Raw genomic sequence first — 17635 nt, 5'->3', positions numbered from 1 at the left:
CCCCTGTATAGCAGATCCAATTCATTTTACATTGAGGAACATACTTTTATGTGTTATTGGCTAAGCACCACCCCCTAGTGGTTAGTTTATGTAAGTGCACCTCAACACACTTTGGAGGGGAATTGCTACAGTAACTGACCTGATGATGACAACATAAAAAGCTTTTATTTAAGGAACATACTAAGAAAACATTGACATAAGAACGTGCATGTCATATGCAAGAGTTCTAGTCAGCGACTGATCATTTCAGGTCAGAAAAACACTTGACACTAACAAAGTTTTGTCTTTTCAGGTCTGTCCTCTCATACCAGATACAACCAGCCATGCTGGAAGTTAAATACAAATTCATCTTTCAAACTTTTTTTCTTATCTCAGTAAAAAAAAAAAAAAAAATCTGAATTCCTCCTGAACTACTGTAGTTTTCCACACATACTATGGTTTATTTATTGTAGCACTAAATACAACAATTGTTCAACTGGATACAATGCTAATCATGATTTTGACCACATAAAGATGTACACAAAACTTGTAAACATGTCTGACAAACCACAACATGCATCCATGTGCATTTTATCATTCAAACGTGTCAATCACAGCCACATATACTGCAATTTATTTTAGGCTCGTTTAAATTGGACATCCTATCTGGGGAAGGAAAGAAGAACAGACACCTTTTCAATACATCCACCTCTTATCTATGGATGTGATATTGCAGATTAGGGGGCAGGAAATTCACAGGAAGGTGGAACAAGTGGAGCTCCTATCTCTTGTGTCTGGTTCAACCGTCCTCTCAAATCTCATTATGACGTTACAGTTTGAAAGCCAACATTCCACAACGCTGTGCAATCTTGTGGTTTCTTCTTTGTGCTGCAATGTTCACCAAAAGACAAGACTTAAAGACAGTAATACGACATTTCAAAATAAAACAAAATTAGTGGTATTTGCACAAAAGTTTCCACATGTGTTGGAGATGTTCTTGCATAGTCTCATAGTCCCTAGTATTAAAACTGAGTGGCTAGTTTGCTCGCTTGGAAAGATGTCTTAGGGACTCCAAATACCTCAACACAGTTACTTGCAGTCTGACTTTTAAAAGGAAACACACTGAAACACTTATTTTTTTAAACAATAGTTGAGGCTGATTCCCCAGCATTTTAGATCCTATTTGGGTGTTTGATGTTTTCATATCATTCATGGACAACGTGGTGTCTCATTGTAATATTCACTGCTACAATATTTTCATAGCAAAAAGAACATCTGCATTGTTTTTTTCCTTTACCTTTTTATGTTTTCTCTCTAATTGATCAAAGCAGATAAACTAAAACAATTACCAAGATCCACTACTTCCAACACTAGAGCTCATCATGCTCGTATATATTATACTCCTTGGCACTGATCACTCCGTCGCGGTCTTGGTCACTCTTGCGGAATATATCGGCCATGATCTTCTCGTAGAAAGGGTCATCACGTGGCTTCCCCCCTTTTTCATACTCCATTTTCAAGTATTCCTTCACCTGAAAATAAAAAGTAACACTTCATTGTTCACACTTCAGAATTAGCAACAGACATACATTGTACTTCTACAACACTGCTATTACATGTAACAAGTCCCTGTTGCGCTCTGCAAGCAGCATATCACACTGGTGATGAATAAAGCTGTAAACGGTATTGATAGCAGGTCATTCACTACTTCTTCTTCTTCTTCTTCTTCTTCTTCTTTCAATGTGCTAACAACCCAGATAATGTCATGACTATAAGCCTGCTGACATTCTTTACATTTGGACGTTAAATTCTGATCATTCTCGTATGCAGGTGTTCTGGGGTTGAGCAAACATTTCGATGCCTTTAAAATGGGCTTCCCTGGTGGTTTGTAATAGCCTACTGATATTGTACTTACTACTACTACAACTGTAAAGAATTACTGCAAGCAAATGCAGTAAATGAATTAAAGGTAAGGTGATTTATAGCCTGACAATTTTCTCGTACAATCAAATCAAATGTTAATGATGCGAGATAATGAGAACACAAACAGATGTGGCCATCTTGCTTTATGAGGCAACAGGGTGAGGTTACTCTGGGTTGGATTCTTTCAGTCTTTATAAGTGGTTTGGAAAGCCTGTGATGACAAAATAAGGTTATGTAAAATGTAAATGTGGCATCATGTTTAGCACATAAGTGCATTTCCCAAAATGTTGGGTTCTAAAAAGACTAGACTTTTAAGAGCTTCCTTATATCTTGACTTGTACTTGTATGATGCAATAATTGCTATTATGAATGTGTTAAATCAAATTACGGTCTGTGGCCAGGTGTCATCCTGAATGGAAAACCTGTACACACTGCACAGGAAGAGTAACAGGTGTTTAAAAGGGGCCTATAGCAGCTTGTTTTTGCCCCGTGGCCGCCCAGCGTGTTAATCCAACCATGGTTATCACCTTTCCTGTCTGAACTACTTCTGTGATATTTACCAGCTTGTAAATGATAGTTACCTCAGCCTTTGTGAGACTTCGGTCTTTATCAATGTCCATGTGTCCGAAAGCCTCCATGCTGCGTGGTCCCCTGGACACAGAGTAGACCTCCACCTCAAAGACCACCGTGGCATTGGGCGGCACTGGATCTATTTCATCAGGAGGAAATAACAGCACATCAAGATTTTAAAAGACCACAAGCAAGTATAATGCCTAATCATGACACATAGTACTGATCATTTTGATCATGCCCTGCCGCAGGGGTCTGGCAGGGCATGGTTCAAAGAGGTTAAAAGAATATTTAAAAAATGTTATAATTCACTTTGTAAACCTATTTAAATTTCTATCCAATCAAATTCACAGACATCCCGCCCCCTTCTGACACAATCAGCTGTCAATTAAAAGGTACAGTGTGTAGGATTTGGCGGCATCCGGCGGTGTGGTTGCAGATTGCAACCAACTGAGTACTCACTCACTCACTCACGCCTCCCTTTCCAAGACTGCGGTAACATGAGCCACGGTTCTGCACTCTGCGGGTCACGTCACCGCAGTTTCACCAGCGTGTCAGAGAACTACGGTGGCCTTCAAGTAACGTGAAAACGTGAAAGTCTCTCTCTAGAGCCAGTGTCTGGTTTGTCTGTTCTGGGCTACTGTAGAAACATGGCGGAGCAACATGGCGAACTCCGTAAAGAGGACCTGCTCCCTATGTAGATATGAAAAGTTCATTCTAAGCTAACAAAAACACAACAATTCTTAGTTTCAGGTGATTATACTCTAATGAAAACACAGTTATCAATATTATATACCATTTCTGCTAATAGATCCCCCGAAATTGAACACACTTTAAATAAGTTACGCTGCTTTCAAGTTTGGTTACATCAGTGACGCTGTAATATTAGGCGATTTTGGCAGACTAGCAAGCGCACACCAGATTTGACAATGACCGCAGAAAATAGCCAGGCCAATAAAAGGCTAAATATGTAATATTTTCATGAGGAATGGGTAACAGTTTTTTTTCCACAAATGTGAATGACAAGTGTGTATGTCTCATTGCGGTCATTGCTTAAAAGACAACAGTCTCTGTTTATCAAACTGAAGAAGAAGGCCAACAGCGGTTTCATTTAGCGCGGAAAAATCCTCATGAAAGACAAAAAGCCCTTTGCTTACGGCCGGATTGTAATAGAGGCGATGACTGTTGTGGTTAAAATATTATTAAAAGGACCATAAACGTAAGACAGAAATTATGTTGGCTATTGGTGATGTACAACTTGGTGCTAGGAGTAGCGCTCAGCCACTTTCACTTTGTCAAATTGGCTCTAAGAGGGAAAAAAGGTTGGAGAACCCTGCCCTACCGTATAGGGTGGAATTGTGAAGTTGGTTTAAGAACATTTTAGGAAAGATGGGAGTTGCATTTCACTGAGTTTATCTTGTTGGTGGTTCTGCTACATTGTCAGACTTTGACATGAACTGAACAAACCAGCTACTAACTAAATAAAGTTATATGGCATATTAACCCAGCAAGAAAAGAAAATATTGCCACTAGAGCAACATGCAATTAAAGTTGTTAATTTTTACTGAGAGAAAAAAATTAAGAACATGGAGGCCCTACTGCAGCAGTTCAACGGTGGGTTTTCACTGCAACTGGTGCAGGGACAACAAAAGCATGCACACTCAGCAAAGCCATTTCCTCCATAGCCAAAAAGTGAAATCAAGTGATGAAGCTTGAAATACAGAATCCCAGGCAGGGCAACACCACCATCAGATCGTACCATAGTGCATTCATGAACAGCAACAGAAGAAGTTTGTAGGAAATAGTAGCTAAAAGGTAAAACACTAATGAGCTGTTAGTTTTCTGAAAGTGCTCCAATGCATGCAAGAATGAGGGAGATGAAGTAGCGACCTTTAAACCTTTGTGCATGCTGCTGACAGGGCATGCCATGGGGGGGATGAGTAGCAAACACTGCGAGGGATGTGATGCCCTTTCAACTAAAGTGCTGTAAAAGAAAACAAGACAGCATGAAGGCAGCTCTTCCAGTACAGAAACAATACGACACAATAATCCGTTTAAATGACTGTATAAGTAGGATTTGTTGTTTTCTAACTCATTAATCACAACATATGCATACTACTGCTGCCCACCATATGGATTTCCTATGTCCTATGGTACTCAGTTTACTCATCATGTGGAGTACTACTCAGCTTGTGAAAACAGTTGTATACCGTCTCCTGTGAAAAGATGCTATCAAGTTGCATGATGGGAAGTGTAGGATCCAGTGTTTTTACAGTCAGAACCACACTAGGAACTAAAAAGCCCTTTAATGTAATGTCATTTTGTGTAAATCTACAGTTTAGCAGAGGGCAATATAACCCTTTGAGTGATACTTGCAAAAATCACTGTGTCACTTACCTTTGCCTTTTTCTCCAAAGGCCAGGCCAGGTGGAACAGTTATTTTCCGTTTCTCTCCAGGACACATATCTTCCATCCCTATATCAAGGCCCTTAATGACTTGTCCGACGCCCAGCACAAACCACTGAGGGTGCCCAGCTTTGTCTGATCGACTAAAACAGAAACGGTACAAAAACAAACATCCTGTCAATCAATCAATCAATCAGCCTTCACATCAATAGTGTTTGCAGGGCACATCTGAGCACATATGAACAGATTTTTACTTTGGTTAGGGACAGTTGGGGCCCCAAGGGACAGTTGGGGCCCACGACCCTCTACGAAAAAAACCAACCCCCCAGTCCCTTAAACCTGCAGTAGGCAGAACATTTTTGGCATCATTAGGCAAAATCTATAATAACCTTTCAGCATATTGTAATTCCAGTGTTCTGAGAGAAAACTCGATTTCTGCACCTCCTCGTGGCTCTGTTTACAGGCTTTAAAAAAATTTAACCCATGACGGGAAACTTTAGCTAATCACAGGTCATTTCAGAGAGAGAGAGTTCCTATTGGCTGTTCATTCAACGGAGGCAGCTGTCAATCACTTGGAAACTCTGATCAAACGGTCAAACTGGGCAGCGCTAACTGGTGGGCGGTACTTGGTATTTCCTCAACTGATCTCAACATGGCTGCCAGGTCACAAACTTTCTCATTTTACGGCTTAACAGTACACTACAAGATGTTTCTGAAATCATTTGAGGAGAGAAATAGGCATTAAAAGGAACAGAATATCGATTAATATTTGATCAGCGCTTCCTAGTTTGACCGTTTGATCGGAGTTTGTGAGTGATTGACAGCTTCTCAGAGACGGTATGGCTCCAGCTCGGCTCTGATTGGTTGTTTTCCTCCGGTCTGCGAAATCTTGCAGATGCCATTATGAGAACCGGAGGAGGACACCGACGGAGGAGGACACCGGAGGACACATGATTCTTTTCAGATTACCTGTCTCATGCACTACTGTCAGGATATAGGGACCGTTTTATAAAAATAACTTTTTAAATCATATTTGCTCCAATTCTACCTACTGCAGCCTTAACTCTCCATGGATCCAGGTGAAGACTGCTGAAGGCCTAAAAGCAGGATTAACTACAATTCACAGTATTAAGTGTCCCCACCCATTTAATAATACATTTTATTCATGTCACACTGAAATACAATTTTACATCACACATAAAGCAGACCTGAGCATAGAGCATGCACTGTGAAACCTGGAGTGATCACCCATCACCCCCTGCAGACAATTGAAAGCTACATAATAATAATAATAATAAAACAATAATTAAGTACCTGCAAAAGTGCATGTGAACTTTCAAAGCATCAAATTTGCTTGTAAAGATCATATCTATCAACTGTAGCTAAGTTTTTCCTCGGACCACCCACCTGCAGTAGAACTGAGAACCATCTTTGAGGAGGAAGCCATCGTAGTGGACGTTCATCAGATCTCCTCTCTTACTCTTTGGAGAGCACTGCTCGGGCTTGAACACCACCTCTATCTGGACCTCTCCGTCCCGCTCAGCTGGGTTCGCCCAAACGCTCCATAAACTGAGCTGTGAGGACACAAAGAGGAACAGTGTGCAACCTACTAACCTCCACATCATGCCGCTGTGTATTCGTGGCAACTTCTGAAAGTGACGTTTAAACACACTGGAGGAGGAGGACGTGGGTGGAGAGCCGAAGCACATTAGAGGGCTTTGTTGCCCTGACCTATGACTGTCAGGGATTTCGGCTTCCTGTTTCGTTAAATCCCGCCTCATTCACTATAAGTGGCCCAAACCATGGCCCTGGCCCTCCTTTAACGATCGCTCATTGGACATAGATTGGACTGAAGAAATGTTCTGGGGCTTGCTGCCTGACAGACTAAACTAAGGGCAACAACAGCTATGAAACATATATCATTATTATTCCCAGCTGCTATATACTGTCTGTAGCTTACTGTAAAGTGTTTATAGAATGAATTAAAAGCTGTAAGTTTATCTTTTTTTTTGTATATGTAAATATTGTATGTGTTTTAGTATTTCATGTGTTTATTGACTACATTGAGGGAGTTTTATATTTTAATAATTTATTTATTTATTGAGTTGAGTTGAATGTGCTACTCATTTTGTACTGTAATTATCTTGTGCCTTTTTTCTACCTTTTTTCTTTTCTTAAAGCTGACTCGGTGTAAATTGCTCAGAATTCCAATGTACTTAGGTGCAAATGGCAAATAAAACTCTTGAATCTTGAATCTTGAATCTTGAGTCTGGTGTGTTTCTAATTTTGGTGTCATTACTGCCTTAAGTCTTATCACATTTAATGTTATATTGGTTATATACTTCCTTTATTGTCGGGGGTGGCGGGGGGGATGGATGAAAATTAGAAGAGTACTTATTATCTCTCTAATTTATATGCCTTGAAATGTTCTTCCAATTAAAAAAAAAACTGTAAGTGGTGCTATACATACAATACAGACATGTTACTGCTGTAAAACTAAAACTGTAAAACACTTCTGCATCATAAGTCATAAATATTATTTCCATCACATATGCATAATAGCAGGCTATAAAACTAAGAGCAACTTTTCCAGCTCCTATTGCTGTGTGCCTGTTTTTTCTTTTCTTTTACTTTTACCCCACATAACCTCTTTTATAATTTGATGTAGTAACAGTACAACATAATGCCAGGGGGGGGGGGGGAATTATAGAAGTAGGCCTACATGTAACAAAAGACACATGGAAAATTAAATGAATAAAACAGCAAGTGCCCATAGTAGTTCCAGCATTGGTACTGGCACTCTCAACTACACTATGGTGTGACGAGATGAAATTAACTGATCTCCAGTTTTGTAGACTGTCAATTTAAACAGAGCAAAAAAAAAGGTGGTAGGTATTACAGAAAATAAGTAATTTTAACAAACAAGCCTGTAAATCAATGTGTAGCAAAGGTTTTGGCAGCAACATGTATTTTTTTTTTTCATGAAGACAGTTTTTTTTAAACAAAGTAATTTCAATTCACCCCCTGAGGATGTAACTGACATATTACTGTTATAATAATAATTTAAGTAATGAATTTGTATTTTGATTAAGTTATATTATAAGTAATGAATTGGTATTCTGGATTGATAACAAATTTATATTTTGATAAGGATAATTATATCAGTAATTAATTTATATTTCTGTATGACAGATTAAAGGTAATAAGTATTGTTAGAATAATTATAAATAATAATAAATATAGTTAGACAAATTGAGGAAAATGTAATTAGAGTATATGTACGGCTCAATAAGGAAGCTGGTTAATAACTAATAATTGACTTATGGAGAAGGGGTGGGATTAAATAAGTTTATACTTCTTCTCACTCCTTTTCAAATATTTAATTCAAGGCATCAAGTGTTGACAATTTATTTTTCTTACGCTTTTCATTGTATGTAAATACAACTTGTTTCTGACTGTCCACTTTTGGTATGATCATTCTTTTTCTATATTTTTTTTCTTTTATTTATTTTTTGTATTCTACATGTTCGAAATAAATTTTGAAATGAAATGAAATCAAATAAATAGCCGACACAGTATCTCATTATATCCAACGGGATATACAATTATTGAAAATATTTTGTTGTCATTGATAGGCCATATCCGTGACGTTTATATACAGAGGCTGGAAAAGAATGTGCTACAATCACCCTACTGTAAAAAAAAAAAACACTACAAGAAATGATTGACACACAGACGCTCAAATAGGAAACTTGAGAGCCTCATTAATTATGTGTGGACGCTGACGTCATCTCGGTTCCACCAATAGGAGCCTTGGGGGCGTGACCGTGCGCCTCTATGTATCTGTGGCAGCCGGTGTCTCTGAGTCATCGCCCCTCAGACTCTCAACGTGGTCGGAGACATAACAACCGTTTTAGCTGCTTACTGGATATATATATATATTAGGAACCACGACTTTCTCTCTAACTGCCTGCCAGGATTGAGATGTTACATTTGAGGTTCTCCACAGTGCTGAAGGAGTTGTTTGAAGCCACCCTCAAGCGTACCTTGTCGTCCGGCTGTAGACAGAAGACCTGGTTACCGACCCGCCACCGCTGCTGCTTCGGCGCCGCCTCCCTTGACGCTAGAGCGGCGGGCTCTACTCAACTCAAGGTCCGGATCCATGCCGCACCGCACCGCCGCACCGCGCCCTCTGCCGCGCCGTTCCGCTCGTACTGCACGAAGACTGAAGGCGCAGTGGAGCTGGACGAACAACTGAAGAAGGATGGCGGCAGCAGCGGCGAAGCAGCCGTTGACAAGTATGTTTCAAGTTCATCTTCTTCGCGGAACAAACTGTCTGACACCGCGGTGATGATGATGATGCGGCGAGTCATGACGCATACAGGCGCAAGCGGATGTACACTATCCGTCCACCGTTACAAATGCAGTATTAATACCGCATTAAATAGCGCTGAAGAGGTTACTAACTTAGCTAACATCTTAACACAACATACAGATGTTTGTAAACAGCATACCCTCACTCAGAACACGTGTGTTTATATATATAAGACTATATAGCTATAGCTAACTGCCATGGCCTTACAGCAGCTATCACACCATGTGTGTGTGTGACTTGAATACCGGCTGCAGTCTCCTATGATAGTTTTGTGCCAAGTAGCTATATAAATACTTCACACACCGGCATGGCAACTTAACCCAAAGTTAATTAGGATTTCATTTGGCCTTGACCGGCTCGTATGTAGCCGCCTTAACGTTATAGGTTATAGCTATCTGTTCCTGGTGAGATAACACGCAGCATGGTGCAGTGACCCTGTTACAGAGTCAGAGATGAAGTGGAGCATTAAAACACCATCACAATAGAAGAAATACCTGGAATTTCAAACTATGGCCTCAGAAATGCCTTTTTTTTTTTTTTTTGTATAGAGCAGTTTTAATTTCCAGTCAGACCCTGAGATATTATTTTATTTAGCATACCAACTGTAGAAGAAAAAAGTCCCAGGGATTGTGCTTCTTAGGGACAAGAAATGCCATTTAAAGGAACCAAACCTCTAAAGTTTTTTTTTTTTTTTTTTTTTCACTTTGTTGGTTTTTAATAATAATAATTGTTGTCTGGCTGGTTTTGTGGCTTCTGGTAGTTTCTACTGTGACCTCCCACACTTTCTTATAATTCGTGAAGTGTCCTGGGTCACACAGCTGGAGGGCTGCTCCAGACTGACGTTACTGACAATAAGTATAGTAGAGTCAGAGATGAAGTGGAGCATTAAAACACCATCAGAATAGAAGAAAGACCTTGAATTTCAAACCTCAAAAATGCCATTTTAAAGGAACCAAACCTCTAAGGTTTTTTTTTTCACTTTGTTGGTTGTTTTTAATAATAATAATTGCGGTCTGGCTGGTTTTGTGGCGTCTGGTAGTTTCTACTGTGACCTCCGACTCTCTTATTATATAGTGAGGTGTCCAGGGTCACACAGCTGGAGGGCTGCTCCAGACCAACCTTACTGACAATACCTGATTTTTGTCCCGTACAGCTGTAGGCTGATATAGAAAGACAACCCCGTTTTAGCCTGTGTGTAGCTTCAACTGCTTCATGTCACAGTAACACATAGAAAATATAGTAATACAAATGTAATCATTATATGCAAGTTAATCAACAGTAGTAGTACTTTTCCTATTAGATTGTATGTAAACCATTTGTGCTCATTTGCTCTTCTTTCTCATTCCCTGACATATTTGTCATTCTTATAATGTCTGGAGAAGCACTGCCACTTCTTGCTATGACTGCTCCTGTGCTCCATGTCCAAATTGCACTTTTGCAGTGTTATGTCTCACTATTTATCAGTAATGTCAGTCCCAGTTGCATTTATCATTTGTAATTACAGAATAACACACACATACAAGGTTAAAGATAAACTAATTAAGCTCAAAGCAATTTCTAAGGAATGTGCCACAACACATATTGTCAGCAACACCTTTCAGAATATATATTTTACAAAATTCAAGGACTTTTACCATATTAACAGATTTGAAGTGATAGTCAATCTCAATGAGAAATACAATAAGTCAAGATTTATGGAGTTTTTCCACTAAAAGTTGTGATGATATTTACAGTACAGTTTAAAAGGACAATAGCAGTACAGAAGAGTTTCACTTTCTGTTCAGTTTTCCATTAGAAAGGGCTGTCTGGTGGCAATGAAAAGAGGTGAAAATATTGTAAATATAGTGTCGACTTAAGTGGATATAGATTTTTTTTTTTAGGTGAGCCTTTCTTTTAGTTGATTAAAATATGTTTTGCTGCTGCTCCCGTGCTGGTACTCCTGTCTGTTTCTCCAAACTAGGGGCGTGCCGACCGACATCTACTGTAGGTAATACACTGACAATGAATCATACAACCCCACTTCAAAACATCAAAACGATCCCTGTAAGAGTGAGGTGCAACCTCCTGTCCCATGACATTACTGTAAAGCATGTTTGCAGCACAAAGCCTATAGTACTGATTTTCAAGTCAACTGTCCAGATGAGTGAAATCAAGTGAAATCAACGTCATTATGAAAGCTCTTGATTCAGGTTTATAGCGGAACTTTAGATCCAATTCTGTTTTGTTGGCATTTAAAATTGCCCCATATTTCAAGTTGTATTCCTTGCAACCAGCTGGCTGTCTGCACATTGATCGCAGTCCATGTGTTTTCCATTTGAAGCAAAGCAGTTTTTATGAGGCAGCTCAGAGTAGCCAAAAAAATCCTGGGATATTTCCTGATCTGGAAATGAAGCTACACGAGGACAGGGCGGTATCATCACTAAGATATGGACTTGGGTGCTGTGAGTGTACGTGCTGTGCTCCCGGGTCTGCTCCCGGGTCTGCTTTCACTGACACTCCCTTGGTCAGTAGCTTTCCAGTCTCTAATAGCCCAACTCTTTTCCACGGAAGAACCACAGTGTGATGTCACACAACGTGTTATTCCACTGTTCACACTTTGAGGACGAGTTCCTGGAACTAATAATTGCTCATTTTCTCTGGAATTGATATTTGTTTGAATTGGTTGCCTGCAGTTGTGCCAGTTGTGATTGATCAAGCAGCTGTGTTGTCAAATTACAAAAAAGATGACAACAAGTTAACAAACCATGGCTGTCATTTTACTACTGCATATGCATTGACCAGGACAACAATATATAAAATTTGAGGAGCTGAGGCCATTCAGAGTGAGCTCAATACCATTAAAATACAGTGGAAACCCCAGGAAGAACCCAGCACCAAAAATACCTTCTTAAAAGGTTGTGCCCGGGGGGCCTAGGTGTCAAGTTACAGGTTATTAAGATCTTGCAGTAAAACATGAGTCTATATATGCAAATATGACTAGGAATGCTGCGTCTGTTTGGTTGATCCTGCCATCACATGTCCCCTGAGTCATTGCATTGTGCCTGTGGCATTTCGAAATCTGCAGCAGAGCCTGAAGTGGAGTGTCTGAATATGCGTGCTCATGTTCAGGTGCTGCAGGACGACATGTCCTTGGAAACTCACTGTTCTCAATATTTGAGATCAGTCCTGTGATTCATATTTTATGGGTCAGCAGCACAAAAAAAAGTGTTGATGTACGTGACGGGAATGTCGTGAACAGATTACTGAAGTGACGATGACTCACAAGATAACCCTTCGAAGGAATTGCAGTTTGTGACTCACTCACATCCCATTCTGTCCAATTTGAGGCAATCTCATCTCTACTGTGATTCCTTTATTTAGAAATTGAGCAAAATGTTTACATTTTTTGACACTGAAGGGTTTAGTTATCAAGCTTTAGACTGAGCGTTAAGCTAGTAGTGCTGGTATAACTGGAAAATGCAGTGTTAGATTTTGCCATATTAAGGCCTCACAGGCGTGTTTAGCTATTTATGGGATCAGTTACAGCTTTAGTGGGTGGAGGTGGATAAGATTAAGATATCAATAATAGAACAAACGAATGACTTTTGCAATACACATGACAGAAACGGAAAGTGAAAGACACACTTAGTGTTAAGCTCTAACTCACTGCTTAGTGAAGTGTGTTAAGTCACTGATGTGACCCTGTTAAGCATTTCCTCACACACTCCGGCCAGATAATTGAATGTTACAGCCAGCTTTTTGCAGCCTCTTGTCTGCATTTCGAACCTTGAGTCCATGCCGTCTCCCTTATACATCTTGTAATCTATGGTAATCTTAGCATTTCTTGGGTCTCCAAAGCACCTTTTGTATGTACTATTATGGTTCTGTGTGTCCAGAAAACATGCATTTAAAGGGATAGTTTGGTGTTTTGAAGTGGGGTGGTATGAGGCACTTCTCCATAGTCAGTGTATTACTTACAGTAGATGGCGGTCATCACGCCCCCAGTTTGGAGAAACAGACAGGAGTTACCGCACAGAACCAAAGCAATGTACTGCTGTACTTAAGACACCTAAAAAAAATGATCTCAGTTTAAGTGTACACTATATTTAGAATATTTTCACAGCTTTATTTCACAGTGAGACAGCTATACACTCTATGTTTCCGATGGGGAACTGAAACCATTATCTATGCCCTCGCCAAAGCAACCAGAATCCATTGGAAAAAACCTGTACAAGAAACAGTAATTTTACCTCGCAGAACACGGGGGTTGCTGGTCTACCGCTGACTCGATCGGTTAGTTTGTTTGTGTTATTGTGTGAGTTTGGTTACTTCGGAGTCACCGAAGACACACTATAGCACAAACAAATTAACCGTCCGAGGCAACGGTAGACCAGCAACCCCCGTGTTCTGCGAGGTAAAATCACTGTTTCTTTCAATGGAGTCTGGTGGCATTGGCGAAAGCATAGATGGATTCAACTGCTTTAGTTCCCCGTCGGAAAGGGCTGTCTAACAGCAAGGTAAAGCAGTGAAAATATTCTAAATATAGCGTACACTTAAACTGATATTGATTTTTATTTAGGTGGGTCTTTCTTTTAGGTGTCTAAAATACATTTTGCAGCTCGGGGTGCGTTTTGATACCCAAAACCGAACAAAGGTCCCTCCATGAATCGAAGGACGGGCCGATGTTGATCATCAGCTCTTACTGTATCTGCTGCTTATAGTTGATGCAGATTTTCCTCAGGCAAGTATGTAAACAATGCAGCTCATGTCTACTCACTTATCTGTGGATACAAAGCAGCCATCTGCCTGTGAAGAGGAAGGGTTTTTTCAAATGTACCAATGCAGAGAAACTTGTTTTAGGTTGTGTTCACACCCGATTTGTTTGTGCAGTTTAAACAAACTCTGGTTTGTTTGGTCATTTGTTCAGTTCATGTCGGCTGGTGTCAACCAAAATATCAAAACACACCATCCACAAGAGTATGTGATATGGATATGTGGCACATGTTAATTCCGCCCGATTGTTGCAGTAAACTGTCTGTGATTATGATTTTTGCCATAATCGAGCAGCCCTTTTACCAAGTGACGTTGACAGTACCCTTGTCAAATATTGCTGTGATGTGAAGTTCTCAAGGAAGATATTCAGTGTCCGTGTCTCGTTCTAGTCTAAGCCCAAGCATCAACAAAGCTCCTCCAGAGCCACAGAAGACACCGTACAACTGTTTTCACAGGCTGAAGAGGACGCCGCATGACTAATGAATTGATCCTGGTGTGTAAAACTGGTGAAGTGCCCCTTTAATTGACCAAATACTTCCTAATTTGCCCTCATTTTCTGCAGTTGCTGCACAAAGTGCTGCCACTTGGGCTCTCAAAGCAGAAAGTGCATTTGTCTAGAAACACGAACACTCTTTCCCTACTAAAGAGGGTGTTGGTTGTTAATGAGCTTTTCACAACCTCCAATCATTTCTCAGTCTCACTTGCAGCAGCAAACACACTTTAAATGTGGTTGCGTAGGTTGTCTAAATTATGATGGATGCTTCATTCATCTATCATTTTATCCTTAATTCAACGTACCCGTAAACATGTCACTATCAAGTGTATCATCCTCGCACACCCGCACACTAGTTTGCCTTGTGATCATGCGGTGCACCTGTCGACTGCTGTGTGGAAGGGCTGCTGTAGTGACAGGTGTCAGGTCAATAACACTCCTTTTGAATTAGGCATGCCTGACAGACAGCATTTTAGTCGATCTTGGTTTGTTTGCACATGTTCAGGCGCAGTTACCTTGGCTGTATGTGGAGTGTTTACTCTGCGAAAAGCAGAGGATGTGGCAAAAGGAGAAGAGGTGGAGGCAGGGAGGAGGTGGTGCAGACTGAATCCTGGAATTTCAAATGCTGATGTGGCCAATGTGACAGCACAGCTGCTCAGTCAGTGTTCGATCAGAAGCATCTTATCTGTAAAGCTTCAGTTTAATAGGGTATTTGTGATGACAAGTTGTGCTTTTCATGTAAATTAGCGTTACAGGTTGCATTGAACGTCATGTTTGTCTGACTTCTTTAACGGGATGCATGATCTTTAGAAACAGGATGTTGGAGTGGGACAGTAGACCATACGGGATCTATCTGAAGTGTGAACCGAAGAGTTACTGCTAGTTATCCAGAGAAAAAGGACTTTGATTTGATTGGACAACCACATTTTGAATACTGATTGTGTACTGAGCTGAGTTTGCCCCACTGCAGACCATGCTGCTGTGTCATGACCAGCGTGTGAACAGGCCGCAGTGTTGGCTTTATTAATCCAAGAGCCACAGAGGGCTGGGCACGGCTAAAGACGAGAGAATTCCTGGAATTTAGGCCCCGGTCTAACACCGCTCCTGACTCTATCGCCAAACCTACGTGTCAGTTGACACGTAGTAGTGGGGAGGTATGTTTGTGTAATCAAAATAGTAGAGATACAGCACCAGCACCAAGTACCAAACTGCACTGGTGGTATTTGGTGTCAACTATTGTCTAGATTGAAAGGATTTCCGAAACGAATCGGTGACGCTTATTTCTGCCCTTTTATTATTATTGCTTTGCAGATGAGCTGCGTTTCTGAACACAGTGTTGTGAGCGAGTGAACCATGTAGTGACATGAACAAATGTATAGAAGCAAAGTTTCCATTATAATTAGTTATGCCCTCACTGATGGTGTGTGTCCAGTAAACAGGTGCTTTGCGTAGAGGAGCGGTTGCTGTGCCTCCATTTCTGTGACATTTGATGACCAAAAAAGGACATTTGACACAGGACTAAGTCTAAATTTAAAAATAGCTCAAATTGAGGGAGAAAAACATTTTGACTAAAAGTATGAGGTGTAATGCCTTTTTGGCGAATAAAACTGGACTAAAATGTTTTGAGTTGTTGTCGACTAAAACTATGAAGGATAAAAATGACTAAAATGTGACTAAAACTAATAAGCATATTTGTCTAAAGACTAAAACTAAATCTAAAATAGCTGCCAAAATGAACTCAGGCTGGAGCTGAGCATGCAGTCCATATCAGGTCCAAACCGCCCTGCTGCAAAAGATCTACACTGACACTCCTCTCCCAGTGGACATTATGCAAAAACACTACAGAGCACTGTAAAACTATTATTGGAAACCAGTAAAGGAAGGCTGGGAAGCAGGCTGCATTTTCTCATTGCAGAGCTCTTAAGCCACCATGGGTACTGTATCCTAACGACAGCTTTAACGTGGGACTGTCTTACACAGAGTGCTACAGGAATGAGTCCTAAAACCCGGAAATGAGTTAACATTTTAGCACTTCCGGTTCCCTCGTCTGGAAGTCAATGGGTTTTTGAATGGGTTTTTATTTAGATGCCTGAAATAAGGTCTGTGGTTAACGCAAGCTGAAGAGATTTCAATGTCTACGACATAAAATACATCAATAAATACCACCCTCGTGAATTTTGAAGCTTTTACGTGTCTTAAAAAAGGCAGTTGCTAACAAGAGGCTCAATGAGACTACTAAACGTCATCAAGCCAACTCTTCCGCCTTTACAGCCTCGTTGTGTATACTGGTTTGTTTACAGCCTAACGTTGGCTTTTGACTTCTGGCGATTGCATTCACGCTTCAAAAATCATAAAAGTGGTGTTCATTTGTGAAATTATCTTGCTGAACAAAATGTGTAAGAATCATAAACATTTGTTTGCCACAGAGCTTATTTTCTGCAATAATCCAAAACCCAATGGAAAAATCCCATTGGCTTTTTGTCAAGGGAACCAGGGTGATGCTAACTTCCTGGTTGGTCAACAAAAACACGTCATCCCTGGAGCGCTCTATTGTGCAGCTGTATCACAGAGGAAGATATAAATCAGTTTGGGACTTGGTATTTCCTATAATCAATAATACGTAACTCCTATCGGTATCAGGCCCTCTCTACTAAATTAGCCCATTTTTGTGCCAGTCCAGCTTCGGCCTTGTCGTTATCTCCTTATTTCCAGCTTTAAAACATAGTGTTACCCATCAGGGAGCTCTGGCAACAGGAAGCATTCAGTAATGTTGTCCTGCTCACTATGTTGATCAAACAGACACACACGCCTCTGTGGCTAATGCTTACACTTGGATAGCTCATTTCCAGTGTAGTCGCTCGAATCCCTCACTAATGTGATAAGACTGTATCAACAGCCACAGATAAGCTCTGTGTTTGCACTGGCAAGACAGGTGGAAATAGGCTTTATTTTAGCTCGTGCTAAAGTGCAATCCTGTTGCATGTCAACCATGCCTTCACTGCAGTGGAACTGTGTTTACTTAAATTTACATAACAACAATTGTGTGTATGTTTTTTCTTTGCGTTGCTGCTCGTCCCAGAGTTGACCCCCGCACTGTTTTTTGTTTTTTGAGTACTTTCACATTACTTCAAGTCCTC

The 17635-nt window shown here is 40.4% G+C and overlaps 2 protein-coding genes and 1 long non-coding RNA gene across 4 annotated transcripts in view; 2 read left to right on the top strand and 1 right to left on the bottom strand.

The window, feature by feature from the left end:
• Nucleotides 1–146: 146 nt before the first annotated feature.
• On the bottom strand, nucleotides 147–6544 carry fkbp7 (FKBP prolyl isomerase 7). The gene is made up of 4 exons (XM_037789932.1): nucleotides 6286–6544; nucleotides 4870–5021; nucleotides 2484–2611; nucleotides 147–1511 (listed from the first exon to the last, which is right to left on the bottom strand). The coding sequence occupies exons 1-4, from the start codon at nucleotides 6501–6503 to the stop codon at nucleotides 1350–1352; spliced, it is 660 nt and encodes a 219-aa protein (XP_037645860.1). The 5' UTR covers nucleotides 6504–6544; the 3' UTR covers nucleotides 147–1349.
• Nucleotides 6545–8734: 2190 nt separating this feature from the next.
• glsb (glutaminase b) overlaps nucleotides 8735–17635 on the top strand; it is a 50510-nt gene continuing 41609 nt past the window's right edge. Inside the window, exon 1 of one of the 2 annotated variants that reach the window (XM_037789928.1) lies at nucleotides 8735–9176. In XM_037789928.1, coding sequence (XP_037645856.1) covers nucleotides 8863–9176 — 314 coding nt within the window. In that variant the 5' untranslated portion in view covers nucleotides 8735–8862. The remainder of the gene's footprint in view (nucleotides 9177–17635) is intronic. The other variant, XM_037789927.1, reaches the window with a different exon arrangement.
• Nucleotides 13515–13775, top strand: LOC119500271. The gene is made up of 2 exons (XR_005209583.1): nucleotides 13515–13556; nucleotides 13612–13775. It is a non-coding gene; the product is annotated as an uncharacterized LOC119500271 (long non-coding RNA).

The sequence above is a fragment of the Sebastes umbrosus genome, chromosome 13 (assembly GCF_015220745.1).
Source record: "Sebastes umbrosus isolate fSebUmb1 chromosome 13, fSebUmb1.pri, whole genome shotgun sequence".
Lineage (NCBI taxonomy): Eukaryota > Metazoa > Chordata > Actinopteri > Perciformes > Sebastidae > Sebastes > Sebastes umbrosus.
The sequence above is the reverse complement of the archived record's forward strand: the minus strand, read 5'-3'. Positions and strand labels throughout refer to the sequence as shown.